Source organism: Triturus cristatus, chromosome 9, assembly GCF_964204655.1.
Source record: "Triturus cristatus chromosome 9, aTriCri1.1, whole genome shotgun sequence".
NCBI lineage: Eukaryota > Metazoa > Chordata > Amphibia > Caudata > Salamandridae > Triturus > Triturus cristatus.
This window is the reverse complement of record NC_140592.1, coordinates 428325354-428348948: the sequence shown is the minus strand read 5'-3', so window position 1 is coordinate 428348948 and position 23595 is coordinate 428325354. Positions and strand designations below refer to the sequence as shown.

The 23595-nt window shown below is 46.8% G+C and overlaps 1 protein-coding gene across 3 annotated transcripts in view; it reads left to right on the top strand.

Moving 5' to 3' along the window:
* The window catches only part of LOC146798093 (cytochrome P450 2G1-like), a 488692-nt gene that overhangs the window by 448755 nt on the left and 16342 nt on the right, over positions 1-23595 (top strand). For all 3 annotated transcript variants that reach the window (XM_085625313.1, XM_085625311.1, XM_085625312.1), the window contains exons 8-9: positions 16142-16329; positions 19207-19348. In XM_085625313.1, the coding sequence (XP_085481439.1) occupies positions 16142-16329; positions 19207-19348 (330 nt within the window). The remainder of the gene's footprint in view (positions 1-16141; positions 16330-19206; positions 19349-23595) is intronic.

The window sequence follows — 23595 nt, the reverse complement described above, 5'->3', positions numbered from 1 at the left end:
AGTCTCCACAACCACTCTCTTAGATTCATTGAATTAGTTATATAGCGCCACTCATACCAGTAAAGGGTGTCAGAGCACTTTGCATCACACAAACATTAAACAGAAACAATTAAACTAAGGTTTGTAAATCAGTTTATAAGAAATGTTACATAAGCTACAGGACTAATACTGTAGGAGTCACATGTCATCCATACTATAGTTTAGGAGTGCTTGGTGTGGAGAAGCACAAACTCAGAGTCGAAAAATACACAGCATAGTTGGGAGTTTTCTTTAATAAAAAGAATCGATTTCTACCAAAATTTACCCTTTTTGCAACATTAATCTATGCTCTAATTTATACTTTGCAGTGTGTATGCAGCTCTATGATGAAAATTAATAACTCATTGTGCTATATTAGGACTTTAAGTTATCAATTGCAAGGAACAAAATGTTGTGTCTCTTTTAAAAGTAGTAACCTGCTGATCTATTTATATTATATGCACTGTTTAATCTACATGGTACATGTTTTTTGCAGCAGGCACATTAACCCTCTGCACTACCTACACAACAATCAAAACATCAACTATACAAAACTCCAATCTATCTCCACGAAGAACATTAATTACAAGTGTTAACTTTACATTTTTGTGAGGCCTGGTAATTGCCGGAGGAAAGGAACGCGGCAGCAGGCGCTTTAAAAACTTGAAAGCACGGCGCCCCTAGAAAGCCAACACCCGGTGCGGTGGCACCGGTCGCACCGCCCTAAAGCCGACCCTGTCCGTCTGTATTATCGGATTTCAAGGACGCCAAAAAGTCTTCTGGGTAAATATGGACGGTTCCTCAAATGAAACGAAGTTTGGGAATGAAAAGAGCAGGTAACATTTCGTCTTCGTTCTGGTATATCAATAATCATTTAGGCATGGGATTTGTGGGAGTGGACAGAGGAGGGGTTTAGCGAGTGGGGAGGGAGGCAGAGCTGTGGGCCGCTGAGATCGCCTGAGCACTTTCAGTTTCAGGAGCAGGCCAATATAATCGGCGTGGCACTGAGTGGTGTAATGTTGTGCACTGACGTAGAGCGCTAGGACCTCCTCGGCTGAGGAGGCTGGTTGGAGGCGGGGATCAGGGAGGGACAAGGGGATGCCCGGGAACGGGCAGAGTAGAGTAGGCGAGGGACGAAGAAGGCTGTATAAATAAAGCATAGCGTGAATCTAGCCTTGTGTCCGTGTACTGTGTATGTAGGACACTACAACTGGCGACGAAGAGTGGATCACGACCTATGCGGTGTGGGTGCGTGCCCTGTGAGCTCGTGGACGGTACGAGCGTGGGGAGCGCCATGTAAGGAGTCCCATGGTGTGGTTCGGAGGACTGCCCCGATTGCGCTCGTCTTGGCACGTTACGATCTGGGTGCCCACCCCGATCGTGTCTGTGAGGCTGAAGAACCGAGGGTAGTGGAGAGCCCCCCCGTCGTGGGAAGTAACGCAGGCGAAGTACAGGACACTTGTGAGCCCCCCCTCGATGTTGGAGTAGCGTGGAGGTCCCACGCGTGCCGCATGCAGAAGCGATCTGGGTGCCCACCCCAGTCGCGTGTTGTCAAGCCCTGGTACCTGCTGGTGAGTGCCTTCCTTCGTGTTCGGTTACCGAGTGTGGTCCGGTTGCTGAAGGAACTGCTGCCGGTGTATGAAAGGCCAAATCCCGTGGGACGCGAGAGTTCATGACAGCCATTTTGCGGTCAGGCGCCTGCACCAATCCCCTGCGAGAAATGGATGATCCGGCGGCCATTTTGAAGTCAGGCAAAAAAAAATAGCCCTGGTAAATGCAACTGGAAGTGGTTCAAAGACAACAAGCATTGGTAAATGTCACTGAATAATTTGGAATTTGGCTACAAGCATTGGTGCATGCAACCAAAAACCGTGAAAGTCATCAAGCATTGGTGAAAACAACCATAAGAGCCTCGAAGTCATCAAGCAGTAGTAAATGCATCGGGATAACTTAAAAGGCATCAAGCGTTGATAAATACAACTGTAAAAGCCTCAAAGTCATCAAGCATTGGTAAATGCAACTGACTGGTGGAAAATTCATCAAGCATTGGCAAACTCAACTGAAAAACCGTACCAGGTCATCAAGCATTGGTACATGCAACTGATTGGCTTGAAAGTCATCAAGCATTGGTAAAGTCAAATGAGAAAGCCTCAGAGTCAGTAAAGAGTGGCTAGCGCAACTGCACACCTGAGTGGCACTCGTGCACTGACACAATCAACGGACCTCGAGTAAAATCTCGTTGAGAACTTAATAATCTCAACTAAAGGCCTGGGTCCTCACCATGGCTACTTCACCAACTCGCCAAGCAGGGTCAACGTCAGCCAATGTTGGACAGATGGGGATACTCGGAGTGTCTTTTCTGCGCCCACCCAAACTGCTGGTCCTGGAAACAGGAGGAGGTATGGGTCTTCGGTGGAAGGAGTGGCTCGAGGATTTTGAAGATTTTATGAAAGTGTCACAGGTGACAGGCGCTGGTCAACAGCTAATAGCACTACGCAATTTAATAGGCAAAGACGTTGGGCAAATCATAAAGGAACTGCCCACAGCTGACGCGGCGTCTTACACGGATGTGTGTGTAGCCCTCAACAGAAAATTTCTGCACAAAAAAAACATTGTCTATGAGAGATACACGTTCAATTTGGCGGCCCAGGAAAAAGATGAGCCCATGTGCGCCTTCATCACTCGCCTCAGACGTCTGGCACGCTATTGCGAGTTTGACTCCTTCTCGACTGAGGATGACCTTCGTCTGAGGGTCATTGAAGGTTGTCTGTCCGAAACTTTAAGACGGAAACTACTGAAGAAGAGCTATTTGCTGGACGAAATTGAAGAGATGACGCGGGTGCACGATCAAGCTGAAGAGCATGCAAAAAGAATAGAAGCTGAGAGAAGTGAGAAGCGCGAGCAAGCCTTCAGACTTCAATCTCACAAAGTAGCAGATACTCTGCAGAGAAACAAAGGTCTTCAAGGGCCAAGAGGCAACAACAGTCAGTGCATCGGCGACGTCGTAGTTCCAGTCAAAACAACAGACGAAGGGAACGGCATCTCAAATGCTATCGGTGTGGCTATGAGTTTCCCCACACGGATGGATGCCCCGCCATGGGTCAGTCTGCCGGAAGTGTGGAAGGAAGAGCCATTTTGAAAACGTCTGCGGAAAGTACAGGAAAAGCAAACAGAAAGATCAGGAAAGGTCATCTCGATCCCCAAGCATGCTTCATCAGGCCAAAGCAGTACGTGATCGCAGAGATTCGTCAACAGGTTCCTCTCGCTCTAGCCGTCAGTCTCACCGAAGCTATTGATCTCGACGCACGTCCTCTCCTGATTCAAGGTCACTGTCTTCCATCTCGCAGGACAGTGATGAATACGTGTGGATGGTCGCTGACCACAACCGATTGAAGAAATATCGTAGGCTCAACATCCAAATTGGTACGCACTGGGCCAAATTCGTGATGGACAGCGGAGCCTCTCTGTAGGAGAGTAGGGTCTGCTATCCTATGGTCATCCCAAATTTTTTCTTTTTGCTTCACTGGTTTTTGACATATTGAGGCTGTGGGCCTGCTAATCAGACCCCCAGCCTGCTGTTCTCTCTAACTAAATTTGCACTATGCACCCTAGGTGCATAATCAATTAGAATTGGATCACCCTGTGAGCCCCTGTACCAGTGTACACTAGGTAGCCAGGGCATTGGTGTATCTAAGGCCTACCAGGGGCTGAAGCATGTATTATGCCACCCCTGGCCTGGCCTAGCAATTTGACACAACTGGCTGATCACTCAGCTGGGGTAAGTTGGTGTAACCACCTCTTACTTAGGTGTAGTATATCTATACCTAACCTTAAATGGGACACCTGGTAGCCTATAAGTCACTCCTATGGCAGGCCTTGACAATCCTGGAGGCAGAGTGCTTGGTTCCATGTGAGATGGTGCTCTGGCATGAGCTGAGCCTGTCTGCAGTGGTCAGAACAACTTCCTTCCACCGTTTCCAGATATCGTCATACCATATACTCTTAAGTGCATTATGAACCTCGCGGTTAAATGCTATCTTTGGTTTAGCTTTATCAAAACATGTTGAGTAAGGTGTCATACGAATTGGAATACTAACCCCTCGCCAATTCTGGCGACGGGGTTAGCATTCCACCCTTCTAGAGGGACGCGATATGTACAGTACCTGAAACCCGGGTAAAATCAGACATAGCCTCAGCTCCACAAACTGGATGCTGCCACCACAGACACAAGTCTGCCCTCCTGCTGCTGGGAGTCCTTCCAGCTTCGGAGACGTGGACAAAGGGTGTCCTGCCAGGGGAGGTGCGTGCACCACCCCAGACACGATTTTGTGTATTGGTCAGGTAGGGCTTGAATGGAATCAGACATGCCTGAGGCTCACAAGGAGCCTCGGTGCATATGCCAGTTCAAACCAGTCCTGAGGCACACCAGCCTCAGACCTGGGGCGAGCTGGACAAAGGATTGGGGGTGTAACCACCCCCCTTCCTGGTCCCACCCTTAGGGAGGGACCTAGCAGGTAGTCCGGCCACTAGAATCCGCTTAAAGGTAGGAGCTGTGTCCTAAGACTTCAGACATCCTGGAATCAACTTAACCACAAGAAGAAGATGGGAACTTCGATGCTCTGCTGCACAGAGGACAGAAGGAAATCTCCCCTATGGTCAGGGAGTGACCATCTTGCTAACGCAAGCACCAACCAGCTACTCTACGTCTGCTTTGCCGCCGCCTCCCACGGAGCCGGAGCCCAGAGCCCGACAAGACCTGGACCTCCAGACCTCTCACAGCCCGATCCACAGTCCCTGCAAAGAAGGAACCCGTGGAGGCACCGAGACACGTGGAGCCAGCCATCTTGAAAGACCGATGACAAGCTGCAAGCACGACAACAGAGGCTCCCTCCAAGTTGTGCTTTGGGTCCTGAGAAGCCCAACACCAGAGCAGCATCTGCACCAAAGGTGAGCCCTCCAGCATCTCCAAGATCTGCGTGGGGCCCCTCTGCACTTTGCATCTTGACGTGCCTGCCCGGTCCCTGGCCCGTTGGCTAGTGGCCATTTTGGCGACCTAACTTGAAATCAACGACGCTGGTCTGGTTGCTCCAGACTGGCCCCAGCTGCTCTCCAAAAGAGCAGCCCCTCTGACCTTGCTGGTCAGAACAACCAGCTTTCTTTACTTTCCACGACTCCTGCCTTTGCCAAGGCTTGTTTGCCTCTTTCGAGTCGCTGACACCGCCGACAGCTCGTGACTCGACTTCTGGACGTCGTCGACCTTCAGGGACCACATGGCTGCGGAGACAAGCTACACCTCATCACCTGTTTGCATCTGACATCGCCTGGTACCTACCTGGTGCCACGCCGGTCACTGGCTAGTGACTGTGAACACTGTCCCCTCTGCTTTCAGGTCTTCTCCAACTCCGATCCACTCTTGGATCCACCGCATCTCTTCTGGACCGACCGCCTGCAGCATCTTTGTCATCAGGCTCCATTGAATCGATAGACGAAACCCGACGCACTTCGAGACCTATGCACCCGCTTCCTGTGGGTGAGGTAAAGCTGGCACTCCGGTGCCCAAGTGTAGAGAAACATCTCTAGTGTCTGTGTTTTAAGTCTTAAGTTCGTAGTCCATCCAGGAGACCCTTCTAGCAGTAACTTTTGAACTTTTACGCACCCATTGAAAACCTATGGGAGCCTGCGTGTAACTTTCCTCACTGCACACGCGACCCGTGGACCTCCTGGTCACTAACTGAAGTTAGCTCCTTGTAGGCCCAGCGATTCTAGAGGCCCTAGGCCTTTTCCCTTTCCTGTTCGTGGTACTTATACCACTATTTTAGTATAGGGTTTGAGTGGCCACCAGGGCCCATCCATATAAAGTGCAACTTCTGTATATTGTAATACTTTCTTGTTTAACGATTTGTGCTCCTGTGCTCAGAAAGAGTCTAGGGGATACTTTGAGTAATAAATACATATATATTTTGAATATATATCTGTGTGGTGTCCTTTCATTGATATAAAAGGGGGTTACATATGGTAAATCAGCCTGCTTAACACGGTTTAACGAGTTTAGCCTCAAAGACTGCTTAGCCTACGCTACCACTAGGGCAGCTAGTCCGAAAAGGTTGACTTACAACCACACCATAAGGGTCGCTTGGCATGGTACAAGGTGGTCACTTTAACTAGTGAACATCATATACCAGGCCAACTTCTCACACTCTCTCAACTACATACCACTGGCGGAATATCAAAGGATGAAGTCACCTCCGCTGTTAAGACCGGCTCACGTGAGAGTTTACACGTGGATGTCCAAGAAGCCCCTCCCTTGCTAGGGAAAGTTCTCAACACACCTCAACTACCAAGATCGCACCATTCCTGCCTACATCCATATCATTAAAGGGCCAGAGGCTGACTGCCTTTTGAGTCTTCCGACTGCTGAGCGGCTAAAATTAGTGGACATCTTGTACAAGGTGGATGACGAACGCGAGGTGGCTCAGAGACCTCCAAAGCTATTTGCTGGCCTGGGAAAGACGTCTCGACCGCCAGCAGTTCCACTGGAAGCCATCGCAGATGCCACTCGTGAAGATAGTGCTCTGCAAGACGTGATGTGTCGCATACAAAACAATGACTGGAGACACTCAGATGTCGACACTTCAAACAGCGTAGTTGACAGACATGAACTTGCCGCATTCAAGCACGTGAAGGCCTGATTTTACGAGCCAGTCGGATAGTCATCCCGAAGCATTTACGGCAAGGCATTATTAATCTGGCCCATGAAGGTCACAGAGGCATCGTGGCCACCAAGAAAGCCCTGAGGGAGCGTGTATGGTTTCCAATGCTGGATCAAATGGTAGAGCTCACCCTAAAGGACTGTCCCCAATGTCAACTGGTCAGTCGACCTGATCCTTCCGCGCCACTGCAAATGTCACCGTTGCCGGAAGGTGTGTGGCAGCAGATTGCGGTAGACTTTTCTGGACCCTTTAAATCTGGACAATATATCCTGGTCATCATGGATGAATATTCACGTTTTCCAATAGCCCAATTCATTGCTCAACCAAAGCATCCAGCACAATACCTGTCTTAGATGAAGTGTTCGCCGCCTGGGGTATTCCCAAAATAGTGAAAACGGATAATGGGCCTCCGTTCAATAGTCAAGACTTTGCGGATTTTGCCAAGGATCTCAATTTTAAGCATCGCAAAATTACACCGCTGTGGCCACAGGCCAACGGAAGGGATGAGAGAGTCATGTCTACCTTAAAGAAAGCAGTTCAACAAGCTGAAGTGTCGCGACACGACACTCAAATGGTTCTAAATGAAGTTCTGCGGGCCTATAGAAACACGCCTCATTCTAGCACGGGTAAGTGCCCTGCGACTGTAATGCTGGGCGGTCCAGTGCGCACTAGAATACCCATGGTTGACTGGAATGAGAGAACAGTATCCCATGATTCTGATTCCAATGACATACCGTCACTGACCAACTCAAGAAAGAGGAAATGAAGACGTCTGCCGATCATCGCAGAAAAGCTGCACCATCCTCGATTCACGGAGGTGACTTAGCACTAGCAAAACAAGAACAACCAAAGAAAACTGACTGTTGTCATCATAAAGTTCCAGTCGTAGTAACTCAAAAAAAGGGAACCAGGATTACTGCTGAATCTGATGAGGAAAAAATTGCCCGCAATGTGGCGCATTTCCAGAAGTGCAGTCCTAAAGTTAAAGAGGTGCTCAAGGGTCCTGTCACTGGAGAGACTAGGTCTAGTGCCACGGAAACCCGTGACCAGCAGTCAAGAGTGACCCCTGATGAAGGAGAACCTGACTATCCCGACATCCATATCCGGCCCCTTCGAAATATTAAGAAACCGAGTCGCCTGATTGAGGAACTGTAACTACGTGATAATCTGTTTTGGGTTATTTAGTAGAGATTTGGACTGACTCATTTGTCAAGAAAGGGGGAGATGTAATGTTGTGCACTGACGTAAAGCGCTAGGACCTTCTTGGCTGAGGAGGCTGGTTGGAGGCGGGGATCAGGGAGGGACAAGGGGATGCCCGGGAACGGGCAGAGTAGAGTAGGCGAGGGACGAGGAAGGCTGTATAAATAAAGCATAGCGTGAATCTAGCCTTGTGTCCGTGTCCTGTGTATGTAGGACACTACAAGTGGGTTAAAATAAAATGCTTTTTTTGGCCCTGGGGGTCCCTGTGGGACCCCCTGAGCAGGCCTGGGGGGTCAGGGTGTTTTTACCTTGACCCCTTTTATTGTTTTTTTTGTCTTTGTCTCACCTTTTCTTTCTTCCTCGGTCTGAGCACAAGATGTCTGCCAACACTTCCTGGTCTGAAGTGTTGGCAGCCAATTAGAGCCAAGCTCGTGCTGGGGAGGTTAGGCTCCGCCCAGATATCACAATCTTTATTTTTTGATTTTCTCAAACACTACTGAATGGATTTACACCATTTTTTAAAAGGTCTCTTTGTGAAACAAGGGCTATCTTTTTGTCAAATTTGGTGTAATTCCATTCAGCAGTTTTTGCTATAACTATGTTTAAAGTTTTCAATGGGAAATTGATTTTTTTACCTCTATTTTCTTAATTTCTCAAAAACTACTGAACGGATTTACACCATTTAACCAAAAGGCACGACTCTGAACAAAGGGCTACCTTTTTGCCAAATTTGGTGTTAATCCGTTCAGCAGTTCGGGCTGTAGCTGCGATTAAAGGTTCCTATGGGAAATTGCATGGGGAAAACACATTTCGGGCCCCCCCTTTTTTCTTAGCCCCGGCTAGATGAATCACCCCGAGAATTTCAGGATAGGAGCGGACTGGAGCACCCCACCAGTTTAGAAAATTTCACGAAGATACTTTAACCGGCGCCAAAGTTATTCCAAATCGAATATTGAGGATTTCCTATAGATAATAGGTCCTAACTATAACTACCTACTGGCGACTGCCAGTAGGTAATATATGAAACCTCCATTTGCCATTCCCCCACGATTGAGCACACTTGAAAACAGACCAAGGTGGCAAGCATTTATTCCAGGGTATAAGCAATACGCAGCAGGCAGTTTCAATCAGACAGTCATGCACGGGGTATGCCTGACGTGTTTCGAGGGTCATCCCTCTTATTCAAAGGCAGTCGTGGTTATGAATCCGTGCTCCGGTCTCAGTCCATAAAAGCCTGTTTACGCCCCCAGATGGGCGGGTCACTTAGCCCAAGGCATAATGGCACTTGTATTCCCTTGATTTAACCATGTATTGTGCACTAATTTCTATCCCAATAAAAGCCCATGGATGGGCCATTATCCACTGTATCTGCTTTCATCCCAGGTCTGTGATCCACAGAAATTGGCTCCAGGCATATCGCCCGCCATGTGACCCCCTCACCTAGCGGGGTGGTGCTGCTCGACAGCCGGGTAGCCGCCAGAAATGAAAGCTCCGTTTGCCATTCCCCCACAATTGAGCGCACTTGAAAACAGACCAAGGTGGCAAGCCTTTATTGCAGGGTATAAGCAAAACGCAGCAGGCAGTTTCAATCAGACTGTCATGCATGCAGTACACCTGACGAGTTTTGAGGGTCATCTCTCTTCTTCAAAGGCAGTCGCGGTTATGAATCCATGCTCTAGTCTCAGTCCATAAAAGCCAGTTTACGCCCCCAGATGGGCGGGTCAATTAGCCCAAGGCATCATGGCACTTGGAGTCCCGTGATTTAACCATGTATGGTGCACTAATTTCTGTCCCAATAAAAGCTCATGGATGGGCCACTATCCACTGTATCTGCTTTCATCCCAGGTCTGCGATCCACAGAAATCAGCTCCAGGCATATCGCCTGCCGTGTGGCCCCCTCACTTAGCGGGGTGGTGCTGCTCAACGGCCGGGTAACCGCCAGAAACGAAAGCTCCATTTGCCATTCCCCCACGATTGAGCACACTCGAAAACAGACCAAGGTGGCAAGCCTTTATTCCAGAGTATAAGCAAGATGCAGCAGGCAGTTTCAATCAGACAGTCATGCACGCGGTACGCCTGGCGCGTTTCGAGGCTCATCCCTCTTCTTCAAAAGCAGTCGTGGTTATGAATCCGTGCTCCAGGCTCAGTCCATAAAAGCCTGTTTACGCCCCCAGATATGGCGGGTTAATTAGCCCAAGGCATCATGGCACTTGCAGTCCTGTGATTTAACCATGTGTGGTGCACTAATTTTTGTCCCAATAAAAGCCCATGGATGGGCCACTATCCACTGTATCTGTTTTCATCCCAGGTCTGTGACCCACAGAAATCGGCTCCTGGCATATCGCCCGCCATGTGACCCCTTCACCTAGCGGGGTGGTGCTGCTCGACAGCCGGGTAGCCGCCAGAAATGAAAGCTCCATTTGCCATTCCCCCACGATTGAGCGCACTCAAAAACAGACCAAGGTGGCAAGCCTTTATTCCAGGGTATAAGCAAGACACAGCAGGCAGTTTCAATCACACTGTCATGCACGCAGCACGCCTGATGCGTTTTGAGGGTCATCTCTCTTCTTCAAAGGCAGTCGCGGTTATGAATCCATGCTCTGGTCTCAGTCCATAAAAGCCTGTTTACGCCCCCAGATGGGCGGGTCAATTAGCCCAAGGCATCATGGCACTTGTAGTCCCATGATTTAAACATGTATGGTGCACTAATTTCTGTCCCAATAAAAGCTCATGGATGGGCCACTATCCACTGTATCTGCTTTCATCCCAGGTCTGTGATCCACAGAAATCGTGCTCCAGGCATATTGCCCGCCGTGCGGCCCCCTCACTTAGCGGGGTGGTGGTAGCCAACAGAAATGAAAGCTCCATTTGCCATTCCCCCACGATTGAGCACACTCGAAAACAGACCAAGGTGGCAAGCCTTTATTCCAGAGTATAAGCAAGATGCAGCAGGCAGTTTCAATCAGACAGTCATGCATGCGGTATGCCTGGCGCGTTTCGAGGGTCATCTGTTTTTCTTCAAAGGCAGTCGCGGTTATGAATCCGTGCTCCGGTCTCAGTCCATAAAAGCCTGTTTACGCCCACAGATGGGCGGGTCAATTAGCCCAAGGCATCATGGCACTTGTAGTCCTGTGATTTAACCATTTATGGTGCCCTAATTTCTGTCCCAATAAAAGCCCATGGATGGGCCACTATCCACTGTATCTGCTTTCATCCCAGTTCTGTGATCCACAGAAAGCGGCTCCAGGCATTTCACCCGCCGTATGGCCCCCTCACTTAGCGGAGTGGTGCTGCTCGATGGCCGGGTAGCCACCAGAAATGAAAGCTCCGTTTGTCATTCCCCCATGATTGAGGGCACTCGAAAACAGACCAAGGTGGCAAGCCTTTTTTCCAGGGTATAAGCAAGATGCAGCAGGCAGTTTAAATCAGACAGTCATGCACGCGGTACGCCTGATGCGTTTCGAGGGTCATCTCTCTTCTTCAAAGGCAGTCGCGGTATGAATCTGTGCTCCGGTCTCAGTCCATAAAGAAGAAGATCACAGACCTGGGATGAAAGCAGATACAGTTGATAGTGGCCCATCCATGGGCTTTTATTGGGACAGAAATTAGCACACCATACATGTGCCATGATGCCTTGGGCTAATTGACCCGCCCATCTGGGGGTGTAAGCAGGCTTTTATGGACTGAGACCGGAGCACGGATATATATATATATTCACTTCTCTTTTCCTCGGTACAGCCGCCGCTCTCCAAACCAACGGGTGCATCGTCGCAAAGGACCACCCAGGCAAGGTCCGTAATATTCTTTCTTTCTTTCTCGCAACGATAAAGATTGACGACGCTGTGTTCTGGCCAAATATTTGCTGTCCCAATAAAATATTTGGCCAAAACACAGCGTCGTCAATCTTTATCGTTGCGAGAAAGAAAGAAAGAATATATATATATATATATATATATATATATATATATATATATATATATATATCACTACGCCAGGTTGTCCCCAAAGAAGCGCTTCACCCGGAGAGGTATAAACACAAACCACCACAGGCAGCAATGACTCCAGCAGGCAGCAGGCTCCTCGATCAGCCATACGCGTTTCGAGCCGCTTGTGTGCTCTTGTTCACTGGCAATAACTGACGGTAGTCGGGGTAATGAAGAACATTGTTTTTATTTCATGTAAAAGTCCCGCCCACCATGGGCGTCATGCAGCAAGGCCTTATGGTAAAGTTAGTTTTCAATCATGCTGCTCGGACTACGGCGTTCATCAACCAAGTGGACTCCGATACTGCAGTCAGTTTAAAAATGCAAATCCCGGTTGGGTGAGTCACGTGCCACCATTGCTGACGGCCATACCAATATCTTCCTGTGGCTAAGGCCCCCTCCGTCCCACGGAGTGTCCATGATTCCAGGCACTCAGGGCCCGCCTGAAGGCAGTGGAGCGCTTCGCGGCCGGACCAGCCGCTATAAATCACTACGCCAGGTTGTCCCCAAAGAAGCGCTTCACCCGGAGAGGTATAAACACAAACCACCACAGGCAGCAACGACTCCAGCAGGCAGCAGGCTCCTCGAGTCCGAGCAGCATGATTGAAAACCAACTTTACCATAAGGCCTTGCTGCATGACGCCCATGGTGGGCGGGACTTTTACATGAAATAAAAACAATGTTCTTCATTACCCCGACTACCGTCAGTTATTGCCAGTGAACAAGAGCACACAAGCGGCTCGAAACGCGTATGGCTGATCGAGGAGCCTGCTGCCTGCTGGAGTCATTGCTGCCTGTGGTGGTTTGTGTTTATACCTCTCCGGGTGAAGCGCTTCTTTGGGGACAACCTGGCATAGTGATATATATATATATATATATATTCACTGAAAAAACCATAGGTTTCACACATGTTATAGTTAGCGGAAATTTTACTGATAAAAAACCAATGAAATTGCCCCGTTATAGTTAGTGCTGGCAACTATAACTCACGCGACCGCAATCCTCTGCTGATGCTAATACTGTATTTAGACACTTATTTGCCCATGTCTTCTTCCATACATTTTTAGCTATACATATATTACAAATATTTTTTTTTATAAAGACACATATGTCATCAGCAGAAGATTGCGGTCGCGTGAGTTATAGTTGCCAGCACTAACTATAACGGGGCAATTTCATTGGTTTTTTATCAGTAAAATTTCCGCTAACTATAACATGTGTGAAACCTATGGTTTTTTCAGTGAATTTGCAAGGTTTTTTAAATGCTAATTCCTAACTATAACGTGTGTGAAACCTATGGTTTTTTCAGTGAATTTGTACGGTTTTTTAAATGCTAAGTTACTTTACGCCATTCGAGGCGTGCGCACCCACTTAACGCAGTGCGTTCCGTGCACGGTTTTTATCAACTTTAATAAGCCCTGTACATTTGGTGGCCTTTGGCCACCAAAAGCACAAGGGGTGGGGTCAATGTGGATAGTGTTTTTTTTATTTCGATTTTATAATTTCATGTTGCCAAAATATAGTTTTTTTACTGATGTAATAAGCCCTGTACATTTGGTGGCCTATGGCCACCAAAAGCACAGGGGGTGGGGTAAGTGTGGATAGTGTTTTTTTTATTTCTATTTTTTACCGTACGCTTACGGTAAGCGTACGGTAAGCGTACTCGGCGAAATTGCCGAAAAAAAAATAAAACCGTTTTTGCTCTTGAGGGATGTTTGGGGACTCCCTCAACATGACTATGTGGGAGGGAGTTGTCAAAACAGCCCCGTAACATGTTTTTGGGCATCATGTTTGATAAATAACACTCAGTGCGAGAGACAAAATGGCGGACGCCGCTTCCTGGTTTCGGCCGATTCGAATGTTTACTAAGATCTAAGAGCCAATCAGAATCGCGCTCGCGCACGCCACCGTACGCGTACGGTAAGCGTACCGTAAGCGTACCGTAAGCGGGCTCAGATATATATATTGATTTAAAGGCTATTTTCTCAGAATCTACTGAACAGATTTACACCAAACCTACAAAAGGCACTTCCTTGACATAGGGACTACCTCTCTGCCAAATTTCTAGTAATTCTGTTCAGCCGTTCGGGCTGTAGCTCGTTCTAAAGGTCCTATGGAAAAATGCATGGGAAAAACGCGTTTTGGGACCCCCCTTTTATCTCAGCCCCCGCTTGACGAATCCCCCCGAGACTTTCAGGGTAGGAGCGGAGCGTAGCGCCCCACCTATTTTGAGAAATTCGCGAGGATTCATCGACCGGCGCCAAAGTTATTCAAAATAGAATGTTGCGGATTTCCTATGGAAAAGGGGTCCTAACTATAACTACCTACTGGCGACCGCCAGTAGGTAATATATATACATATATATTACCTACTGGCGGTCGCCAGTAGGTAGTTATAGTTAGGACCCTGTTTCCATAGGAAAACCTCAACATTCTATTTTGAATAACTTTGGCTCCGCTCCTACCCTGAAAGTCTCGGGGGGATTCGTCAAGCGGGGGCTGAGATAAAAGGGGGGTCCCAAAACGCGTTTTTCCCATGCATTTTTCCATAGGACCTCTAGACAGGGCTACAGCCCGAACGGCTGAACAGAATTACTAGAAATTTGGCAGAGAGGTAGTCCTCAGGTCAAGGAAGTGCCTTTTGTAGGTTTGGTGTAAATCTGTTCAGTAGATTCTGAGAAAATAGCCGTTAAATCAATATATATATCTGAGCCAGCTTACGGTGCGCTTACGGTACGCTTACCGTACGCGTACGGTGGCGTGCGCGAGCACGATTCTGATTGGCCCTTAGATCTTAGTAAACATTCGAATCGGTCGAAACCAGGAAGCGGCGGCCGCCATTTTCTCTCTCGCACTCTGAGGGGGGAGCTGATAAACAAATGCCAAAAACATATAAAGGGGCTGTTTAGACAGCGCCCATGCACATAACCATGTTAGTTGAGTCTTCAAAGATCCCCCAAGGCAAAAAACGGTAATTTTTAATTTTTTGAAAATTTCGCCGATTACGCTTACCGTACGCTTACCGTACGCGTACAAAAAAAATCCACACTCTCTCCACCCCGTGTGCATGGCTTATTTGAGCACAGCATTTCCCCAAAAAATTTCAACAGATTACCTATCACAAGGAAGCGCATAATATGTCCTCCATGTGCGCACGGTGCGCGAAGCGCATCGTGCGTACATGGCCCATCTAGCGTAACGTGGGCACGCGGTGCACGTAGCGCACCGCGTGCCCACCGTGCGTGCACGGCACTAACTGCGTAAAGTGGGCGCGCGGTGCGCGAAGCTCACCGCGTGCTCACTGTGCGCGCACGTTGCGGGAAGCGCACCGTGCGCACACGGAACGAACTGCGTTAAGTGGGCGCGCACACCACGAATGGCGTAAAGTAACTTAGCATTAAAAAAAACGTACAAATTCACTGAAAAAATCATAGGTTTCACACACGTTATAGTTAGGAATTAGCATTTAAAAAACCTTGCAAATTCACTGAAAAAACCATAGGTTTCACACATGTTATAGTTAGCGGAAATTTTACTGATAAAAAACCAATGAAATTCCCCCGTTATAGTTAGTGCAGGCAACTATAACTCACGCGACCGCAATCTTCTGCTGATGACATATGTGTCTTTATGAAAAAAAAATATTTGTAATATATGTATAGCTAAAAATGTATGGAAGAAGACATGGGCAAATAAGTGTCTAAATACAGTATTAGCATCAGCAGAGGATTGCGGTCGCGTGAGTTATAGTTGCCTGCACTAACTATAACGGGGGAATTTCATTGGTTTTTTATCAGTAAAATTTCCGCTAACTATAACATGTGTGAAACCTATGGTTTTTTCAGTGAATATATATATATATATATATATATATATATATATATATATATATATATATATATATATATATATATATGTATATATATATATATTTTAATTTTTAAGGTGCTATGTAATGTTTGCTGATGTACAGTCTGTAAAGTAAAGGTAACACAGCAAAGGAAGACTTGCACTCTTCAAGATCGGTGCACTGTCATATGTTTAGGCACATTGGGTGTCCAGTGCACAGACTTTCTTCAGCTAAAGTGAACTATGTTGTCAAAGTGAATTGGGAAAAATGCCTGGTTAACACCTATTCTCTTCTTTAGTGCTAATATGCTTATTAAGCTTGCAGTATCCAGTACTGAATTTATTTAAATGCTTGACAATATTTTTGTTACTTAATTGTTAGAAAAACTGCACAAGGAAATTGACTGCACAATTGGCCGGGATCGTTTTCCTAATGCAGAGGACCGGAGCACCATGCCATTCACAGATGCGGTCATACATGAGATACAACGAATTGCAAATGTTATCCCAATGAATGTTCCACACTCAGTGACCAAAGATACTCAGTTCAGAGGACATCTCATTCCAAAGGTGAAATATTTTTACTGCCCAATCCAACTGTTTTTTCATGTCCTTTTTTATAGTTGTAATAAGTTTGAGTCTAATATTGCTACATCACAAACTTGTATGTGCTCTGTATTGCCAGATTCACTTTACAGCAGCACCTTTAAGTTTTCACACCAACCATTTAAACTCACAAATTCAGGAAACGATTTAGACTCCCAGAAGTGTGCATCAGGGGACAGAGGGTGATAATGTCAACATTAATGCCTAGATTTAATATATTTTAATGAGATTGGGCACAAGCCTAAGCAACGTTTCACAATGGAAAACAGCACAAATGTGAGTTCTGATTAACTTTAGAACTCTCAAATGTTTAAACACTGAAATTTGAAGCACAGTGCTAAAAATATTTCGTATAAAAGAACCCAAACCCTCTGTCAATGCCTACATAGGTGGCGCAGCTGAATGGCAACAGCACAAAAATCCTATGGTTCGAAACAAAGCTAGGCATCTTATGCAGTGTCACCTGGATTCGCTTTAAATCCTAACAGCAAATGAATCCACGGGCGTTGTATGTAATTTCCAGAAAATTACACTCTTTATGTTGCTTACACTTTACTGGTTGTCACCATGTGAGAGACTGTACCTTTAGGGCAAAACTCACCCTTTTCCTATATCCTAACGTTAGGGTTGCTAAAAATTGCCATTTTTAATAATATCATTGGAGAGCGTGCCTTCAGCAAATTTGGCGCTGCATAATTTATGCACAAACTTGTACTGCAGATTTTCAAGCAGCGCAGCAGTGTGCGACTGTTAACAAATTTGGGTTCAAGTGTCTGATGTTTCAAACACCCATCCCTATTGCATTTAAGCACAAGTCATGATCAAGGATTATAGCTACCAACAAAAACCCTTGCCAACACGCTAAGGAAATGAACCCAACAAGTGAGCCAACACTTTGAACAGAGGTTTATAGCATGATAGCTAAAATATCGGCATCAGGAATATCTCATGTAAGAATATCGTTTTGTTGTTGTATTTAACATTTATGTATATAATATAAAGATATATATTATATCAGTGTTTTCTGAATTGTTGTAGTGTTATGAATGTTTTTTTGTAATGTTTAAATATTTTAGGAGCGAGATGCTTTTTTTGTAGGGATATGGCTGGGCAGTTCTTATCAATTGTTTTTTATATCTTTGTTTGATTTTATTATTTATTTTTTAAAGATTATTAATATTTTTATATTATTTGTTTGTTTTACTTTGTTTTTGATGTATTTTTAATGTGTCAATGAAAGTTAATGTAAGACAAAGCAACAGGCAGTGGACCATACTGATGCCGCGCATACAACTGATAACTCCCATGACAAAAATTAGTTGTATCTAATAATCTGAAAATAGCAAAGTGTGCACACACTGCAAACACCCTCTGCCCAAAGAGTGCCAACCTAGATTTGGTAAAAACAGAAACAAAGCAAGCAGCGGTGCAACACTTCTACAAATACGACTCTAATTCCAGATATATCCACAATATTCCAGTAGTAGTTGATATTCTTCTCTTTATTGTCGCACCGTCAATATATGTGGAAAAAAAAGGTCAGCCAACGTGTGTCGTCCACATACACGTGGACTTCTTCAGGGGTGCAATACGATAAAAGTGTACATATATATGAATACCGACAATACAGAAAGCTACACAAAAATAGCAACTATGTACGATAAAACCATCCATATAAACAGAATTCCTAGATTATAAGGAATACACAACAACATGTAACAATGAAAAACCCCACTCACCCAACACAGATGTAGAATCAGTGTTGTTGTGTTGGTACAAAGAAATAATAAAACCACTTAGGATGCTAACATAGGATGGAAGCAGTTAAAAAACGTATTCCCAATTGTCGTTATTCTGTATTACACATTTTTATACATACATTTGGGGTAGCCACAAGCAATGGTATTGATCCTATTAGAGCAAGACCGAGTTTAATTTGCTTATGACTAATCCCTTTCTAGATTGATAAAGTGGACAAAGAAACAATTACATGAGAATTGGTCCTAGTAGTTACCAGTGGCTGCAATTAATTCAAGCATTCCACCCTTCATTTCTTCTTTTTCTAAAGACATGAAACCTGTAGCAGTGCCATGACAGGTTTCCTATGAGAATCCAGGAAAAGCTTTGAGAATTTCCTAATTACATGTACGCAGTGGATTTTCTACATGCGTAATTGAATCTAGTATACAATTTTCAAGGGAATGTCATTACATTACTGTTCTTTCTCCAGCGATATGTATGTTTTATATGGCACAGATTTCACTGTCTCGGTGCACGCTGTACTTAATTGTGCAACTGTACTTATTTCACTGTTTTATTTCTCTACAGGGAAAATCATTTTTCCTTTGGAAACCCCCTTGCTCTTCAACTGAATAGTTTTAGTGGTGTTCACTACCAGGACGAAACTCCCAACTGTTTCCAGGGTTGTTATGGGTCACAAAACCATTTGTAACTACCTGCAAATTATTGCTTCTGTTCCCAAACTTTGTAGGGACTCCCCACCATTGAAAACCAACTCTTTGCCCTTGGAGCAGAATTTACCTAGCAGTAATATTACACCACCTTTTGAAAATACTATTCTATCATCCCTTGAAAAATCGATTTACAACTAACTGCAAGTTCATCTTTTGTGAATACCTTTCACTAGTAAATCAAGCTACTTGCTAATTTAAATTGACTTACACTCACATATGGCTTTGTGATTCAGGCTCATAATGTTTTGAGGATTTTTGCGTCACTTGAGTTTACAGTGAATATAAGGCACTACATACTAACATATATTTCATCCAAGTTGTCTGCATTGTAATTGTAATACCACTTTCTCTCTTTTCTGTTTTTTAGGGTACAGATGTATTCCCTGTGTTGTGGTCTGTTTTACAGGACCCATCACAGTTCAGTGATCCTGCTGTGTTCAATCCTCAGCACTTCCTGGATGAGAAGGGTTTCTTCAAAAAAAGAGACGCATTCATGCCGTTTTCTGCAGGTATTTAATCTGTCACAGGTAGTGATTGTGTTGTATACATTCTATTGTAACTACAAATAAGAAGCCACATAACTGTGTAATATTACCCTGACAATCAGTCAGTGGGCAATCGGGAGAATTGTTCCACAAGATTGAGGGATCAGTCCAGTTTCCTACAGCCACGTCTTTGGTCAAATCATAGCCAATGTAATAACTACTACCTTTGTCTTCCCATGCCAACTTTCCCTCAAAAGAAATGGGTAGATTACATAGGTTGCACTGATGTCACCGCAATTTTGCACTGGCATTTGGATCAACTGATTGGTTCAAAATGAGGTTTTTGCAGTTTTCAGTAAACGCAACTGTCAATGTTGTAAGTGACAGACCATGCAAACGTTACAGCATCATTGCTTACAAATCAGTGCAAAGTTGTACTGTTGCATTCTTGTTGTCCCAAAAAAACAGAAATGGGCACTGTTGCTACTTTAACTCAGAACTGAAAAGGACATTTAATTTCAAGTGCTTTACATCTTGCATGATTCCACAGGTTACAAGGTTAGGAGATTCCTGAGCTGAGCAGAGAACTATGGAGCTATGAAGCGGAGGTGCAGGGAGCCAGGACAGATGGGGGTTGCAGAAAGTCGTGCACCTAAGACATGAGTACAGATTGGGTGTTTCTTGGTGACACAGTTCGCTGTAGATGTTGTTGCAGGGTAGAAGCCAGGCAAACTAAATCTAACTTGAAGAAGAGCCTACATACCAGTATCAAATGTATTTCCATAGATTGCTGTGGTTGGACAGCTACCTCAACCTAGGTGGCGGCTCTCTGAGACAGACAAGAAAACCCAGGCCTGCAGTAAATATTTAGATTCTTTCAGAGACAACCAACTGACAGAAGGTAGAGAAATTCACTAATTTCGTCTATAAAAATCAATTTGTTAGTAAACAAAGATGCACACATTTTGTTACCAAATATACACATTTTAGTTCAGAAAAATAAACGTAATTCTATGTCAGGACCGGAGGCGAGGATTATGCTGTACTTTCTACGCTTTATTCACAGCAGCCATTCAAAGATAACAAACTACTATTCTCATGAACCAAAGGGAATAGGAAAGAAACAATAGAGAGTCCCAGGATAGACAGTCCTCTTGCAAAGCACCAATCACAGGGCCCCCAGGAGTATGTAGTCCTCTGACCCTCTTCACTCTCTCTCTCTTTCTTCGCTGCTGCAGCCAAAGCTACGTTTTGTTCTGTTTCCCTCATTTATGCTGTGTAATTCTATACAGTGTTCTATACAGTGTTCATGTGTTTCTTCTCACTGGCGGTGCTGTGTGCAGTGTGGTTTACATATTTTGCCTTGTGCTTACTGTTCTGAGGTTTTCTCTCACTGGGTACTCGTAATGGTCGCATAGCGCGTTGACTGCTGTTCTGTTGTGGGCCTGCTTTCGTTTCTTGTGGTGTGTGAGAAGAGCGTTTTGTGTTCTTTCAGGAATTTACTTTTGATTGACAGTTTTTCCCCATTTTTGCGAGGTGACCGCTACTCGGTCACTCGCCCGGCCGTGGGAGCGTCTCACTCCCTAACGGCCATCTCTTCTGTGGTGCAGGCTTGCAGTGTCTTCCTCCCACCGCTAGAGGGTGCATAGACGCATCCTCTCATTCGTCCGCATCTCCGGCATTCCGCGCATCGCTCAACGGAGATGCGGATGATCGATCATGAGCCTTGCCTGCCAGCACACCCGTGGTGGTCCGTATAACTGCCTCCGGCCCTGACCCACCTTCTGACCCGCAGAATCTCTGCTCAGACATGCTCGACCCCGATGATGTCCTGCATCCCCGGTCCTCGGATTGGGCCCCGTCTGACAAAGTAGCCCAGTATGTAGCCAGTAGGATCTGCCGGCCGTTGGAGGCCACAGCCAGGAGCTGTCTGCGGGCGGAGTGCCCCATCCTACTTTGGAGGGGAAGGTGGCGGCTAACTCAGAGATTGACCCGCGTATGGCCACCTTTCTCCAAAAGTTTGTTAAAGACCCCAAGAGGGGCAGCGATAGGTCCTGGCAGGCTTGTCAGGGCAAGCTCCTCGATATCCTCGGGCCCATTACTAAGATCGTGGACATGGCCGAGGAGGCTAAGCAGTCGGGATTGCTTATTTCTCCAGAGACCCTCTCCGCCTGGGCCCAACGCGTGGTAGTTTTCCTTGGAAATGCCATCTGCGTGCTTTATAATGAAAGGCGCAGGAGTTTACTTATCAAGGTTGACCCCAAACTTGGGGATTTAGCCAAGTCGGAGGCTGGCTCTGTGGCCCAAGGAGGAATTTTCGGGGAGCCCTCCATCAAGGAATTGGGCATGTTCGTGAATACTTTCACATCGTTGGACAAGGCCCAATCCTCGATTCGCAGATTTTACCATCCATGTGTTTTCAGGGGGGCAGGCGAGGCAGGGGCCGCTCGTCTGACCGGCCAAATCAGGGCAGGGGGCAAGGCTCCGGAGGTGGTCAATACCAGGATCAAACCAGATTCAGCAATTTCTACCCGACCAGAGGACGTCGTGGGAAAGGCAGAGGCAGCTGAGGCGGTGGAGCCTCCATCGTGTCCGGTGAGTGTTCTCCCTTCTTACCGTCTAAAAGTGGGGGGCCGTCTTGCACATTTTTTCCAGGCCTGGACTTTTGTCAACCGAGACGCCTGTGTCCTGCAGACCGTCCAGGGTTTTCATATAGAGTTTCACGGGGATCCTTCACAACCTCTTCCACCGCGTCCTCTCTCCTTCTCGGCCTCCGACGCCGTTCTGGTCGACCGAGAGGTCTCCTCGCTTCTCGACAAAGGGGCGATTGTGGAGTCCGTTCCACACCCCAGAGGTTTTCTCAATAACCTCTTTCTGGTGGACAAGTCGGATGGTACACAGCGTCCGGTCATCAACCTTCGGGAGTTTAATGGGTGGCTGGTGTACCACCACTTCAAGATGGAGGGAAACCATCTGCTGCGCGACCTCCTCAGACCCGGCGATTGGATGGCACGCCTCGACTTGAAGGACGCTTATCTTATAATTCCCATTTTCCCCCCCGCACAGGCGATTCCTTCAGTTCCCTTGGCGGGACAGGGTGTACGAGTTTACCACTCTGCCCTTCGGCCTCTCCTTCATGCCCTGGTGTTTCACCAAGGTTCTGCGGCTGGTGATTGAACGTCTACATGCGTCTAATCGTATACCTGGACGACATCCTGTTGATGGCTCAGTGTTCTCGGGCCCTATCGTCGCAGTTGCAGACAGCGGTCAACCTCCATCAGAGCTTGGGCTTCATGGTCAACAAAGTGAAATCCACGTTGGTGCTCGCTCAGAGGGTGGTGTTCTTGGGGTTTGTCATCGACTCTGTTCAGTCCACCCTCAGCCTCCCTTCTCGGAAGATGACGAAGATCCGCCACGAGATCCGGAGAACTCTCGCTCAATCCCGCCTGTCTCTACGTCAGCTTGCCCGAATCATGGGGCTTCTCTCGGCCTCCATCCAGGTGATTTTTCCGGGCCCTCTGCGTTACAGGGCTCTCCAGCACCTCAAAGCTCGCCACCTGCGCAATGGTCTCTCTTACTCGCAGAAGGTCGCCCTCTCCACGAATGCCAGGGAGGAGCTCCAATGGTGGCTGACCAACATGGAGGCTTGGAACGGGCGGGCGATTTTTGGTTCCACGCCCGATATTGTCATCGAGTCCGATGCCAGCAGATCCGGCTGGGGCGCGCAGTGTGGAGAGTTCACTACAGGAGGTGTGTGGTCTCCGCAGGAGCAACAACTTCAAATCAATAGTCTGGAGCTGTTGGCGGGCTCCTTTGCGATCAAATGTTGGACCAAGGACTCGGTCCGGTCCTGTGTTCTCTGCAAGATGGACAACATGTCAGCAGTCCGGTACATAAATCATCTTGGGGGCACGTGTTCACGCGCTCTGCCGGACTTGGCGGCGAATTTCTGGCAGTATTGCCGCGATCACCATGTCTCAGTTACAGCGGAATACCTTCCGGGTCTCGACAATCAGGTGGCAGATTTCCACTCGCCTCATTCCCACGACATGAGCCTTTGGAAGCTTCAACCGGGGGTTTTCGCAGACCTTCAAGGCGTCTGGGGCCCTTTCTCAATGGACCTCTTCGCTTCCCGTCTGGAATTTCAGCTACCCTGGTTCTTCAGTTGGAGGCCGGCCACGGATGCCTTCCTGCAGGATTGGAGGGAAGAGGCAGGGTATGCCTTTCCGCCGTTCGCAATGTTAATGAGAGTTTTGGCCCAGGTGCGTCGC